Consider the following 17233-nt stretch of genomic DNA (forward strand, 5'->3'; position numbering starts at 1 on the left):
ACAAATACGTAAAAGCTCAAGTAACCAGCATTCTACTCGTATATAATAGATGATATTATACGTATTCTATACTTATGTAAGTCATAATTGTGTACGTTTTCATAATTACTGTTGTAATATTTTTCTCGCGTACTCTGTTACTAAATCAGTTGAAATAAAGCTTTTAGAACGACTATTATAATATATATATTTGAAATTATGTTGTATATTATCATTAAAAATATCTATAATAAACATTTTTAACACATTTTATTAAGATACAAAGAACTTTTTTGCTCATTATCAATTTGTATTTTAAGACCTTTCATCATGTTTTGATTGGATAGCATAACTATAAATTGAATAGTGAAAATTGTTATTTATATAATATAACCATTTTAAAACTAAGTAGTATAGGTCTTAATATTAATATTATTCTAATATTTTAATATCTAAAAATATTATTTAACTTGAAAAATGATCATATTGCTGTGTGCTTTTTACTAAATCAAATGGATAAAATAAATATTAAATTTGGACATTTATAATAATGAAAATGGCTGCTTTTCAAGAAAAGTTGAATATTTATATAATATATAGTAGCCCTGTTTGATAAATATTTATTAATATTAAAATGCGATATAGTAAGCATACTTTTCAGCATAAAGACATTTCAAAATAATTGTATACAAAACAAAAATCATAAAAAAACTTTTCCCCTGAAAAGCGGCGTTTTTATACATTATAATTAAATAGATGTTTATTCATACAACTGATATGTTTAAATACTTGACTTAGTCCCTTAAACAAACGTGCATTAATTACGGTTTTGATTTGTTTATAATATCTATGCTCAAAATCTAAAATACTAAAACAATTAATTTATTTTGTAAGTATAATACTAAATTATAAATCAAATAAAAGTTAGTGAACTGACTTATATTTTGTATCGATAGTTTTCATTATTTTTTTTTGAAATTTGATTTGTGTTTTATTTTTTTTTTTTTGTTATACAATATTAATATTTTAATTAAATCAAATTATCTAAATAAAAACAATAATATGTATAAAGAATACAGTGATATATTATTCACGGTATTATTCAAAGTTGAATTTAGATTGTAATATTTATTATTTAAAGAAAAAAAGTTTAAATTTAAGTTACATAATAGTATTATTAAAAAATGCACATATTTAAGTCTAAAATATATGAGAAGGGGAGTCTGTCAGGTCGAAAAAATAGACTTATTGGAATATCAGAGTTCAAAGTTTTTTTCCTATCCCAAATTTTAAATCAGACCGTTATTAGCTCTAGCACAATTATTCGAGACATTTAGTATCATTAAAAGTAACCTTCTTCCGTACTTTGTGTGCAAAATGAGGCATTCTCTAATAAAACCGTAGCTAAAATAAACAGGCTCAGTGTTTGTGTGTACACGAATGTGATGTTATACATAGTTCAAACGACTAGACTAATGAGATTTAATATACAGGATGATACACAATATCCAAAATTGGATTTGTAACAACAATTCTCGTTAGTCAATTTCGAACGAATATTATTATAAACCATTGTTGTAGTTGTACGTATTATAATAATATGTATTATAGTAATATTTATTGTCTATAACTAAATTAAATTACAGTGCACATTTAAGTATTGAATAGAATAATTTTTAAATGGTAGATTTCTAAGTTCACGCAAAACCTTCCAGACTTCTCTATGGAGTTTATAGAGGTATGCACATAATCAATATATTTCTTATTTTCAACATTAAAATTTATTTTCAAAATATTAATACACAATGTATAAATAGTTCTGAAACTATTGTTAATAGCCTATATTAAAACTAAACTTTTATTTTAAATGTAGATAAACCTTATTTTAGATTAGAAATTTGAAAGAATAAAAAATTGTATAGTATTAATTTTTTTAAAACACTTTAAGAGACATAGTATAATAGGACAAAGATTAGAAATATGATATTTTTACTAGGTACATAACTTAAACCAGTTATGTGTACCACGATATAAAATGTTCACAGACAATCTCAATACATTCTATAACTATAATAATTTCCTTAAAAATATCACACAATTTATTTATAGTGTCTTGATAATATATTGGCTTTGAAACCAACGTAAAAATTATAAATAATATTCATTCTGTACGACGTGAAAAGAATCAGTTACTAAATTGTTCAAGGTCCAACACAAAAGTAAATAACTATGATCAGGTTTCATCTTTTTGCTTCTCTGAGTTATAGTCTTATTTTGAGATAAACTGACTTATTATCAAACGAAAATAGAGTACAGTCACCCATTAGTTAGGTTTATAGTGATAGAAGATTGTTGTCAAACAATCATATGAGACATTACTACATTATAATCTATTACGATATTTTATATTTTTTAATAAAAAAAAAATATATATTAACAGATAAAAATAGTAAAAATAGAACGATCAATATGTGTTTTCCATAACTATAATTATAGTAGTTGGAAATTTGGAATGATTGATAAAAATACGCAAATTTAATGAATATAATATTGTATAATATTTAGTACTGAAAAGATTTGTTAAAAAGTGGTTCAGCTAGTTTATATTACTTCACACCATATAATCTTGCTGTTTTTCTAGACTTTTGGATTTATTTTCTCAAATTACTCTAGGGAAATTTTAAAGATGACCAATTTATACAACACTCTTAGTCCATTGTTCAAAAAATATACAGAGACGTTTCATGAAACTTTTTTTTTCTGTCCCAATGTAATGTTAACGAATTAAATGGGACATATGAATTACAAACTATCTCTCTCACAGACGCACAAACATTGTAATACCAATTGCATTCTTGGTCCGTTATAAATTTAAAACTGTTATTATTTACAGTATTTCATATAAATGGTAAAACAAAAACGTACAACACAAAGGCGATATTCTTTATAAATTATTTCGTATTTATAAACAAAATAATATTCATTAAAAATATTTCAACTATTATGTAGCGAATTTTGAGTTTTTAATTTTAATTTCCGTAAATAGAGTACAGTTAAGACGTAGTGAGAGTCATAAAATTGTTATTATTTTTTACACGCAATTACTCAAAGATAAAAATTTGTGGAATTAGGCCATAAATAAATATGACGAACATTGCAGATAGTTATTTAAATGTCGAAATGTTTTATTATTATTTTAATTGGTCTTTATATCTTACTGTAATGATTTAAAGGGACACCAGAGATATCAGAAAGTTTGTGAAAAGTGAGTTGAAGTCGGTGATTTACGATCCTTATAGTTTATCGTTTTGAATAAAACCACTTCAAATATTTATTTCTAAGAAAATAATATTATTTACCGTATCGTTATAATTTTGAATACGTTATTATTATTATATTCATATAATTATGCATTCACGTACAATTTACGTACTATATTAGAAATTATTATACGACATAAAGTATTTTTTACTGTCAGGTAAAATTTGAGTTTTTACATACTGGAAGTATCTACGCATATACAGGTATCAAATGAATGAAGTGATTCTAATAATTTTAGAAAATGTATAGAAAGTTTTAGAAAATACAACACTGTATAAAAAAGTTTATGAATAATAAAAACATGCTATATTGTCGTAACACTTATGCAAGGTTTTTAAATTCTCACAGAACATGAAAATTCAATAAAAGCGGAAAACACTGAAATAATAGTTTGGCTTAAAAAGTGATATTAATTGCAAAGTGTTCTACCACATTCTAGTATTTACTATGTATTTTTGTTTCATAATGATTATTATTCAATTAATATAATTTAATATAACACTTCAATATTACATACATAACTTATATAATATATTTATATATATATATATAAATCTACATAACTCTGTAACTTCTATAGGTGAAAAATAAAATATAATAATTTGTAGGCATTATTAAATTCCCATACCAAAAAAATAAATAAATAAACAAAATACTTGAGATGTTTTTAATAATGTTTATTAAATTATTAAATTACAATTTTGCATAAAGAAAAATTTTTCTTTACGGTGTATCAGTTATTGTCAAATTACTTAGTTGAACCAAACAATATTTGTAACATTGAAAGGTCTATTTTATATTCCATGTAAATGATTTATTATTCTCCATACTGTGGAAATTATAATATTAACTACTCGTAACTCAATATTGGAAAAAAATGATGTTGCAGGTTATTTTTTATTAAGTTAATAAAAAAGTAATATAATCAGAAGTCAACTTTAAGAGTAACTAAATATTTTTATTGATACTTAACTATATTAAAGGATAATACAATAACCATAATATTTTTTTTATTAATTCTTTGTTACATTTTTTTAAAATAAAATATTCGTTTGTTTTTTTTATATATTTATTGTATAATATATATTTACGTACCTCGTATATGTAACTTAATATTATGTATTTATGTGTATATTAATTTTTTTAAAGTATTAAATTATAGAATTATGTATTTACTAGTCTCAAGTAAAATGATTAAAAAAAAATAAATAATAATATGTACATACAATTAATGTAGGAATTGTCAATCAATTCCCTTTTCAAATATAATTAATATTAATTAATAATTATCTTTTTTTTATAAAATTATAATGTAGCATAATAATTTTTAAAAAGGTAGTTCAAATACGAAATGTATTTAAAAGTTTAAGTGTAAAAGAATTATTTAATTTCTGTTGAATTTATCCACCTTTCTACACTTCAAATGTTTTACAAATAATAATTAACAATGTGACCGAAATGTGACTTTTGTACAAACAAATAATACATAATTTGATATACCTACATTGTCATATACATAAACCTATAGTGTTTCCTATTTTTAATTAAATTGAAAAGCCAATTTAATTATATAATTCGCACAGAATATAAACGCGGAATAGAGTTGAAGTATTATGAAAAAAAAAATATACATTTATGTAGGCAATTCAAAAGTAAAAATAATATATACTCCAAACATATTGAACATTTCAATAGCATTTATATTTTACATAACTTGGTATAAGGATAATAAGCTAAAGGGAAACTACGTTTTTTTATTGTACACACAAATAATCAATTTTGGGATTTATGTATTTTTTTTTAATAAAAAAAAATCGTTTTTTAGTGACTAACAATTATTATATAATTAAAAATAATTTTTATAACAATAATACTAATAATAAGATTGTTATGATCTATAATAGTGGTCGGCAACCGGCGGCCCGCGCTGCTTTTGTATATGGACCACTTTAAATTTTAGAACATTTTTTTTATTCATTTGAAAATTGTATATGGTATTTATTTTTTTTATAGTAAATAAATTAAGAATGTAAAATTTTTATTTTTATCCAGCTCGTGAACTCTTTTTAATTCGTGAATGTGGCCCGAGAGTCCAAAAAGGTTGCCGACCACTGATCTGTATTGTTAGACAAACAAACGTTTATAACTATATTTTATAGAATCGTTTAGTATTAATAGTCTAACCAATTAAATATGGTACTTATGATTGTATACCTGTAATCGGTTTGCTCAATTGAATTGGTCAAACATTTTTCGATCAACTTGGCATAAAATATAATATTATGTGACCTCTATCGTCTATAAATATATTTTAACGCATTCTACAGCATTGTGTATGCTTTAAAATTTAAACGTTTGATTTCACATTAATTTGTTATATCGAAACACTATGTCAATTCGTAAATTTCGAATGTTTAACGTGAATATTTGAATTCAATAAAACCTGAATTCCCTATTTTAATGTCCATATTTTTATATTTTACGATTTGAAATATTTTATTAAATTCTATTCTAGAAATATCCCTTTACTATATCGTAATCTTATATGACGTAATCTTCTCACTGAACAGTTTATTCTTTCTCAATGTGCTTATACAAAAAAATTGTATGTATAGCTACAATATACAATTATTAGGTATGTAACAAGTCCTTCTGAATGACGGTATGAGCATTCATTTTAAAGATTTTTATGAGAAAAGTTGTACTGAATTATTGTATTATACTCAAATAGGTAAAATTAAGGAAATAATTAAATAATTAATTTTTTATTATTCATTTTACACCAAATAACCATGTTAAATGTTTCCATAGATTCTAAATTTATACGTAAATTCACATATTCGGTTTTTCAATACTTTTAAGAGTGGCGTGACATACAAGTAATTCGTTTTATTTTTGTTATTGTTTTCTCGTGTAGAATATTAATATGTTGGCCATCCGTCTAAATTCTAAACCTTACTATCTCATATAATATGTTACCAATAGGGACGGTAAGATCTTATGGTGTTACAGGTAAGACTGTTCCTCTTTTAATTGCTTCGGTATTTGACTTATTATTTGTTTCTTATTTTTACTGTAATTTGTGACATTATATAATTATTGTTAGTGTAAAATAAATCTAATGATCAAGATATAATTTCATAAATTGAAACTGAAAATATTAAAAAAAATATATTTTGGTTGTTTTTAAAAATATTTTAATTTGTTTTATCTTAGATCCATAGCAGATCAAGGAAGCTATTATATACTTCGATTCTTTTGAATATTCACATATTTCGAAAAGTATTGAATTTTGTAGAAAAGTCATTTTTAAATGTATTAAAGTATAAATTATATTCATAATATGTGATTAGTAACAGATCGATTTAATAAATGTACTAAATAACAATAATACATGTGAAAAACTAGCATATTGACAACTGATGCTTTTTATGACATTTTATTTTAAGTATAGCATTTTTTTTTTTTTTAATTATTTTTATGTAATTTTCAGCTTTAAGTACTCATTATTTGGAAACTAGGGTTGAAATATTTTCAAAAAGCTTATCACAAACTATTATAACGTTATTCAAAGTCTAGGAAAAGGTTCATAACAATTTGTTTCGTTTTGAACACTCAAAATAATGAAATATCTAATGGCATAATATAATGAACTCTATGTACAATGTAGTTCAGCTCTGAATCATTTTTCGAACGCAATGCTTCATCATTGCTTTCGAACTTAAACATTATTATATATATATATTTTTTATCAATGCAAACAAATAATAGTGATCAATCTTATTGTCCTGTCCTCTATTTCATCGTTAACTTTCACGACTCTGTTTGCTCCCGTTTGTAGCTCGCTTGGGTCATTTTACTCTAATATTCACGTTTGCACTTTGTTCTAATGACTTACGAAACATTATATATAATGATGTTTACTGTCCAATAGCTTGTACATTCGAAACTAATGTGATTTGAACTCGGTAAAATAAGCGATATTTAATGAACAAAATGTGCGCGCAGTGTATTGACTGCGTATACGTGCAACAATAATAATTCTAAACGTTCGGTTGAAGTCGATTAAATCATCTGCTTTTAAATCAGCGCAGATCGTATTGTTATGCTCACACATATGGATGTCACTAACAGAACGAGCTTAATAATGTGTCTTATAACAATAACGTCTGGCGTTGTAATATAAGGAATGCCCCACAGTCGTTACGCCGCCGACGCCACGTATTTGTGAGCTTATTCACATACTGTATATATAATACGATATATTATTCTTATTATACAGAATCGATTGTGGACGAAAATATTAAAATATGATATTTGTACTCTGTTATATTATATATTATTGTTATAGTAAATATATTGTATTGGAGAGAGCGATAGTCGTGGTCTTCGTGTATCGGGTATATAATTATACGTATTAAACACTGTGTCGAATTGGTTACACAGATATGACTTTAAAAAAAATGGCTTGAGTTGGTAAGTCAAGAGAACGTTTTGTATCGTCAAGTTGTAGATTACTAGTGAACAAACAAAATATTATGTATTTAAATCTCTCAATGGTTAAAGTTGATACTGGCACGAATATTGACAAGCCAGTTATTAAAACGTAAGTTATAATTATAGTTATAATTTTTTTTTTTTTTTTTGTTAATAACTCAGCGATTGTACAATTTTAAGATCGTTTAAATCAATTAGTTAACTACTTTTTTAAATATTCATCGTAGTTGAATAACTACACACAAAAGCACTTATTTATACCAAAATATATTATTTAGTTAGGCGGTTACCTGTTAATAACGACTAAATTATTTAATCAAAAAATATTAATCATTGCAGAATTATGATTATTTTAAACTATCGTAATATGTTATTACAATAATTAGTCACTATAAATCTATTGTCAATAGTTAAAATGTTATACCTTTTACACTATATATAGTTACAACGAGTTTTATGTCGGAATTATCAAAAAATATACACAAGACGATATCTCAAAGACGATGACGATTATTATTTATTGTTATACTATAATGGTCATTGTAAAGGTGAAGATCGCTGACGACGTCGGCAGGAGAGGGACAAGTGAGCGCAGTACGAGTTTGGTCGTCGTCGTGTTAGGGATGAGTGGAGGGTTTGATCATTGGCGCATTCCATACGATATACATGTACAACTCGTATATAATAATAATACATTGTGACGTGCAGACAGATCGAAACTCCTACCTGTACGTGATGAACGCGAATATGAGTCCGACCAAGGACACGCTGCTACCGAGTACGACGATCAGAGAGAGCACACTCTCCTGGCTCGCCACCGTCCATCCGTTGCCCGTCAGGTTGCCCATGACGGGCACCCGTCGCGGGTAAATGCTCTCCATTTCGGCGACCCGTCTAAAATACGCGTGTATGATGGTGATTCGTATATATTACAACAAAGGTTATATTATGTATGTGAAACGCGTATATGGATAGAATAACAATAAAAACAATAATAATAATAATTATTATTATTATTTTTGTCAAAAATGAATCGCGAGAGTATATTTTTGTTATTTTTTTTTCAAGACGACATCGTTCGATTCGCGACCGGTCGTCGTGGCCGCGTCGTGCGACTAAACCCATCGGGTTTCAACGCTACCGCCACCGCCGACGGCGTTTCGGCGCGCTCTCTGTGCGCTTCCACATTGTATAATATATTGTCTTATACTATTGTACTTACGTCTATAACTCTTATGTCTTTATATTATATTATGTTTAATTAAGGGTACTCATATTTTCAAGATGATAACAAGCAGGGCAAATTTTTACAATCTTTGTATATAACCAATATAATGTATTGAAAGAATCGGAAAAAAATTGCTTTTTAATCATCCATAAATATTATTATATGATTAGGTACAATACACTTAGCTTAACTACAAATATTTTTTTATCACTTTTTATTATTGAATTAATCCATTGCCAGCGATTAGGTAAATATAATAATGAATAAGTTATAAAATATATCAAACTAAAACATTACAGATAATATTATTATAACTATGTACTACATTTATTATCTATTGAATAATGTAATTTTTTTAACATTCTAAAATAAGATCAATTAACAACAATATTGTCTTATATATATTTTCTATTACGTGTTTTGATTAAACCATATTAAGTATATTATACATAAAACGGTTATAGTTGTTTCATATCTATTTAAATAGCATTTAAAGTGTAATTTATTATTATCTTCATTTTAAAATAGACTACCTTAAGAAATAGAAAGAATTATAGAACATTAATGAATAATAAGGAAAAAACCTACTATTTTTTAATTGTTGTCAAGACAACGGCACTTGACTTACAATAAAAAATGAAATAATACGGTCGTGTTGCCCAAGTCTCAGCACGTTAACGGGATCAGAATATTTTGTATTTTTGCTATATTCTACGACTGGTATAAAATAAGCTCAGCAATATTTTAATTATTGTCCTTCTTCGAATCGTACTGTATATTGTATAATAATAATATATGGTTGTAATACATTTTTGGTGGACGCATCGACGAGTATTTTATAGTATGTAATATAAATATGTATTATAAACGAAAATATATGGCTATCGATCGAGTGGAACCAACGTCCCGACAAAGTATAGCCTTTTATTATAATAATAATATTATAGTATATATTATGGTATTATAATAATTACTGGATACCATTATTATTATTGTTGGATTATATTGATAATATTATATCAAATGTGTCGATAAGCGTGCGTGACGTTCGGTGCGGCGAAATTATGGTGTGCATCAAATTTTTAAATTTCTTTACCCCATCCAAAACCGTGTGCTTGTACCTAACCTGCACTTTCGTAAAATAATATTCGAGACATTGGCTCGGTTTCCGAGAAAAAATAAAATCAGGAAAAACTTTGTTACGATTATTGAGTTAAAAAATAATACAACTTTCAAGAATGTAAAAAACAAAAGTTTAATACACAACACGAGTAAGTACGATATAGTGAAAAACTGAAAATACGTGTTTAGGTAAATACAATTTGTTTTTACTGTAATTCGTTTAGAAATATTTTATTATATATTGATCGCCATGCTATAGTAATAATATCCCATGTGGTAGACCTTTTTACTGTACCATTTGACTCATAGTGAATATATTGTAGTACAAGTTGACCATAGGCATAATTTTAAAAATCGATATGATATCGTAAGTTACACTTTACAAACATACAGTATACATATTCTATGTACATAATGCATGTGTATCAACAGGTGTGACATGTATACATTATTATGCTACGTATTAGCATTGGTTATAGAATAGATTATTCTATAATCAATAGTATTGGTGTATCTACTACTACTTCATGGATTTTGAACTTTACAATTTTTGTTTAAAAATTAAGTCATATTTATTATGTCTCAATCAGCAGGTGTCTACGCGCTAAGATCGTGACGTAACTCATAGGTGAAATTTACATATGTACCTACATATATAAAAAGATGTTGAGGGAAAATTGAAAAATTCTTCAAACAACAGATTTGTGATTTTAAGTATCTTTTTTTTTTTTTAACTTGGTATGACTATGAGTTTTTGTAACTCTAAGAAAACATTTTTACAATTTTTTTTCTTTCCGTTGAGTAAATATTTTTTGATTGTCATTTCCGTTCTTAAGTCCACAAGCACGCAATACTATCTAATAATATTTTCGTATAATATTGAGGCGAAAATTAAATAAATAGTAATAATAAACCCTTTATAATATTATCATTGTAGTCAGCAAAATAAACTTTTTATTTTAGTTTACTAACGATGTTATTAAATAAATACTGAAATATTGATATTATTTTCTTGGAACTATTTTTAATATTGATATATACAATATAATAATATAATATAAGTATATACAAAAAGCAATATTATCTTTTCTTTACAGAGTTTAGTGTTGTAATTGGTAATTTTATTTACTTTGATGTATACATATTTAATTATATTTTAATAAATTATGTTGCACTTACCAATAAATAATTATCCCATTCAAATTTTCCAGGTAAAATTTAATGTATAATTATATCATTACAGTCATCTATGTTAATAAGTGATATTTTTTTTTGTTTGTAAAATAATGCCTTACAACTTTTTTAACAGAAACATATCTATTATCTATTTATATTTAAAAAAAAAATTCAAATATGTATGCATTTCCCTTCCCCAAATTAAGAGTACGGTTGCGCACATCGTTTGTTATTACTAACCATAACTTTCAAACAACAATTTTCATCATCAACATTGTTTTTATTAAAAATAGTATTTTACAGAGGTCAAAGGTAAAACTCTCGTAAAACGATAAAATTAAAATTAAATATTATACTTTGGTAATATTTTTAGCATAATAATATAATATAATTGTACAGGACACCTGTAGGCTATAATAAAATTTTAATAAAATGCATGAACGATCAAAACTGTTTCATTTGGAAAATATCATCAGTTTTATTGATCTTTATAAATTATCGCATTACACATTTTTTTTTAAGGATTATATTTTATTCCTAACAAACACATATCTACGTTTTAATTTTTTATAATTTATTAAATTAACACTTAACTACTTTACTTTTTATTTACATACTAATATGGTAATCTGAATCTTTTACATATAAATTAATTTATCTCTTTTTTTTTATTTATTACTTATATAATAATAGCTACTGGACCGATAACGTATTTTTTTTTTTTTGCAAAATGGTAAGCGTTTTATAGAGAAAGTTTAAAATTGTTGAAATCTTTGACCTAATAAGTAATCAGTAAAATCATTGCTCTTAATCAGTAGTTTGGATGGATAAAAAATAATATGTATATATTATGTTTTTAATTGTCTAACAATCTAACTCAACATATCTATGTTTAAGTGTTTTTTCCAAGAAGCGGTTCACATTCGTCAGTTATTTGTCAGTATACTGTGACTATGACACCGTGCACGTTTTATGTTTTGTATATTATTCTTTTTTTTTCTTCCTCTTTATTGGCTTTTACAAGCCATTTAGGTCCATTACCGTAACAACCACTTGCTTCCGTCTATCTCTATCTTAGCTAGTTCTTCTCCGTCGCTTACTCTCAAAATCGATGCATCTTTTGTAATCCTGTCTTTCCACCGTTGTCTGGTTCGTCTTATCGGCATGTTTTGTATACTATATTATGTATATTATATACAACTTAAATTGTCAATTATGCTTCTCAAATAAAAAGCGATTGGTCAATATACAACTCAAGCATAAGATTAAAAGGCATCACGAGTTTCATAAATAGTTGAGCAACGAGAACCAAAAATGTAAGCCGTTCAAGTATGTTTGATCCAGCTGAACTATGTACGTTGATTTAAATACTGATTTATTTCATTACAATACTAATATTATAGTTACCGTTTTCATTAATGTGTGGTTAAATGAAGAATGGTTAAATTATGCGTGCATTTAGGTGCCTTCAAATTTAAAAATTTTACCCAAGTAACCCAAGGAACCCAAGGAAAAATGAAATTTTCAGAGTTACATTAGTCACCCAAATTATTATCAACGTCAGTAGAATGTGACACAAGCCTATAAAATAGACCTTGGCAATCATACACAAATGTAATCAATTTTGCCAATAAATTGAGATCGTATGGCATAAAACTCAAACTACAAAGTCTTTAGTATCTTTTTGAGTCATTAAAACCAATGACAAGTTATATAACGCAGATCACAAATTTATTCAAATTTATTTTTTTTAAATTACTGACCAATCAATAAACATCATACATTCAATACATGCATTAGAAGAGAAACTCTCGCTAAATTATAAACTATATTTAATTAACACATTACATTAATTCGATTGTTCATAACTTCAAAAAATGTCAGACAGCGACTACAAAGTTAGAGCAGACAAAACATATGTCGTCCAACATGAAATATAGTACAATACACCAAAAATTTAAGATGTGGCGATGTTAGAGTTGGTAAATAATTTATCACGCATGATTAATTATTCATCACAAGAATAGTGATATCAAATGAGTTGATTATACGAAGAATTGCAATATTCGTTTTTATTTTGGCAAGGTAAAGATGTACATAATTTCAATGATTAAATTCAGAAATCAACAAGCAGATGAGGAAACTAAAAAAAATTTAGTGTCGTGCATTACAATACATTTTGAAATTTACAATAATTGTTTAATTAATATGATGTTATTGATTTGTATGCGAAACCAAACGACTCGTTTATATTCGATTAAATCAAACAAGTAGCGATCAGAAGAAAACAGTAATTTACGTGATGTTGTAAATGATGAAATGTGAATCCAAATTAATTGGGAAAATGGTCATACACCAGTATAACATTCATAACGAGTTCATGTCACATGCATAAATACATACAATACATTATGACATAATATAATTCACGTGCATAGCCGATCAGAATTGTTTTTTTTACATTTTATTGCATTACTATTTAAAATATAATAAAATAACTCTTTTCGTTAGAAAATCACCACGAGTCTGTCATTATATATAACAGGGGTGGCCAACATGACTATGTACGCAAGCCACATGTATTAATGTAATTATATCAAGAGCCAAATTATCTAATATGTTATTTTATACCACAAAAATAATATAGATAGCTAACATCCGATAAACATATCAAATTACGAAATATGAAATTATAAAATAATAATAATAAAAACATTTTTTTTTTATAAATGTATGCAAAAATATTAAAATTTTAGTTTTTGTAAATAAGACCGCATACGTCGATGAAGAGAGCCGCAATTTGGCCACCCCTGATATATAACGTGAGTAATTAAATACAAATTGACAATATTATTGAATATCATTGGTATGCATAATCATGTTCTTGGAGAATACACTGTTCAATATTTTCCATTGACTGAAAAAAAGTGAATCGATAAAAAATTAAAATTAAACGTTATAAACCATCACAATTTTTCCGAAAAAAATAGTAACAAAAAGATTAAAAAGACGATGAAAGAAAATGATCAAAATCAAATTAAATATTGTTATAACGAGTTTCCTTTAAATTTAATTTTAAACGAAGGCGTAGAAACGAGACCAAGGTAAAGCTAATAATAATAATGTACATATAAATATTAAATTTTAACTTGGTTAGTAATTGAAATTGAGATCAAACTATTAATGGTCATAATTTAATATACATACGATATTTCAATACAAAGCATTACCGGGTCAGCTAATTATAAGTATCAAATTTACAGAGAATTAATAGAACAAAAGGATTAAATAATAAAATAAACATTTGATATATTTTTTTAACAAAGTCATCTCTTTTGACTATTACGCCGTAGTAAAGTAAAAAAAAAAGTTAATTAGTTTTCTGAATTCTATAATCATTTTTTAAACTAAATATTTTTGCATGTCACCCACGTTATTTACTGTGATATTTAAATAAATTCCACGAACATTGCTATTGAAAGTATAAAAACATTTCTCGACGATTTTTATATCTTACAAATTTTAATTATAAAAAAATAAATAATAATAAAACTAAAAACTTTCTTCTTTGGAAAATTAAGGTAGATTAATTTGGAGGATATAAATATTATTTTTATAATGAAATTTCAAAAATATACAATTCTAAAAACATTTAAGTTTAAATAAAATGACAACTATAATTTAAAGTAGGTAGTTTTCAGTTTAATAATATTACATCAAATCAATTCACTAACAGATTTAAATAATTCCTTATCTAATGATACGAATGTAACTGTACACTAAATATTTTTAACCAAAGGCTGAAACTATAATAATTACACACAGATAATATATATTTATATACATATGTACAGACTATAAGTATTAGACAATATTACGAGACTTGACCATTTCACTATAATTTATTACCGCAACTCGTAAGACATATTAATTTAACACTGACATTATCCATTACAATTAATTAGCTGTTTGTACTAAAATATATATCTACGAAGTCATGGGTTTATTATCCATTGTATTAACTTTTAAACTTTTAGTGCAATATTATTTTTTTCTTATATTACTTTTTAAATTTCAGTATACGTATGAGTCGACCATTTAATATTTATAAATAATAAGCTTTTAAAAAATTAAAACCCCATGGAATTCAATACATTTGTAATTAAGTATAAATTCTATCATACTTTTAGATATTTTGTTTAGTTGTAGAACAATATTTTATGTGTATAAGTTATGTCCAATATAAAATAATTGACTGTGTAAAAACATTTATAAATTATCCGCAGGTAACTCAATCAACTAAACTTATCATATGTCCTATTATATTTTTCATCTAATTAGACATTAAATGAAAAACATCTGGTATAGAAAATGATGAAATGCTAGTACACGAAAATTTAGTTTAAAAAGCTACTATAACTTTGTGTAGGTTTAAACTTATTCAATACACGGTTTTATAGACAAAAGAGCATTTCATCGTTAACTCGATAGAAACTATAGTAATAAGTAATTCAAAAGTAATTTACTTCATATATATATATATACGTAGTTTCTCATGGGTAATAAGTCAAAACTGAAATAAATTATTAAATGCTACTTTAGTTCGAAAAACATGTAATAGTGATTGAGAGTCTATTTGATTTAAATAATAAATATATACCACCATTGTAGTTCACATTTTATTTATAATTAAAATATTGTCATTATTACGTGTACCTATGTTTTTATAAATAAAAAAATTCCATGTAACATTTTTTTTGTTTGATTTAAGTAATAATGTTTTATGTCATTGAATGTCATTGAATGTCACGAAATATTACAATCATATTTATAAACTATTTTCTTTTTATAAAATGCGTCATTCAACATTTTTAACAAAAAACTCGAATACTAGAATTATATTATATACAATACGTAGGTATACGTATTAACTCAAAAATCTTCACAAATACTGTTTATTATATCTTTTTGTTATTGTAACATTTTCTGTTGATACAATTTGTAACTAAATTGAGGTTTTAAGGCAGGTTATTGTAAATCATAAATTAAAACACGGCGTATCTTCAAATATACGATATGAATATATATGAATAATAATAATAATGATAATAATAATATTATTATTTAATATTTAATATTAGTGTCTAACTTACTAACGATTATCCAACTCCCTGGAATTGTATTCTGACCATATAGTAATTAATTATTATGAGCTATCATATTTTTTTTTTTTGATGGGGGGAGGGTGTTTAATCACTTAACCGGCTTTGTTATTTTTCTCTCTTATAGATATAGATCAACCCTTTTCCACTCAAATGTATTTTTCTTTTCTCTTAAAAACAATACAAAATATAACATGAATAATTATATTTGAACTATGGATAAGGTAGGTAGTTAAAAAAAATACATCACAATTTATACCACACTGTGATCTAAAATAATAATAATAATAATTGTTTAATATAATATTTTTGAAATAAAAACAATATTTTAAAAAATTTTAAATAATTGAATTAACCCCTCAATAAACAAATCGTTTCACACTAATCGTCATATTATAAGGGTCATTTATTATGCCTAGCGATGAATTAGATTCACATTCAAGGAAAATTGTATAATTATTATAAAAGCATTTCATAAACAATAATATTGATTTTTAAATATAAAACACGAGAAGAATAATTCATTTCCGTGCAATAAATTATTTTAATTTAAATTTAAAATTGTGTTTATAGTACACAATATGTGTATAATTTATTATTATTTTTCAAAACAGCTTTTTTTTTTTACAAAATACGAATACGACAACGTTCCGACAAATACAATGAGTTAACACCAATACGTCTGAGAATATTAAGGCCTTACTAAAACGTTAAATTATGTATACGCATTACCCTTAATATCCCAAGA

At 25.2% G+C, this 17233-nt stretch overlaps 1 protein-coding gene across 1 annotated transcript in view; it reads right to left on the minus strand.

Moving 5' to 3' along the window:
- LOC132921972 (adhesion G protein-coupled receptor E3-like) overlaps positions 1 to 8901 on the minus strand; it is a 138972-nt gene extending 130071 nt beyond the window's left edge. Inside the window, exon 1 of the mRNA XM_060985245.1 lies at positions 8524 to 8901. Coding sequence (XP_060841228.1) covers positions 8524 to 8678 — 155 coding nt within the window. The 5' untranslated portion in view covers positions 8679 to 8901. The remainder of the gene's footprint in view (positions 1 to 8523) is intronic.
- Between the last annotated feature and the right edge of the window lie 8332 nt (positions 8902 to 17233).

Source organism: Rhopalosiphum padi, chromosome 2 (genome assembly GCF_020882245.1).
Source record: "Rhopalosiphum padi isolate XX-2018 chromosome 2, ASM2088224v1, whole genome shotgun sequence".
In the NCBI taxonomy this organism is placed as follows: domain Eukaryota; kingdom Metazoa; phylum Arthropoda; class Insecta; order Hemiptera; family Aphididae; genus Rhopalosiphum; species Rhopalosiphum padi.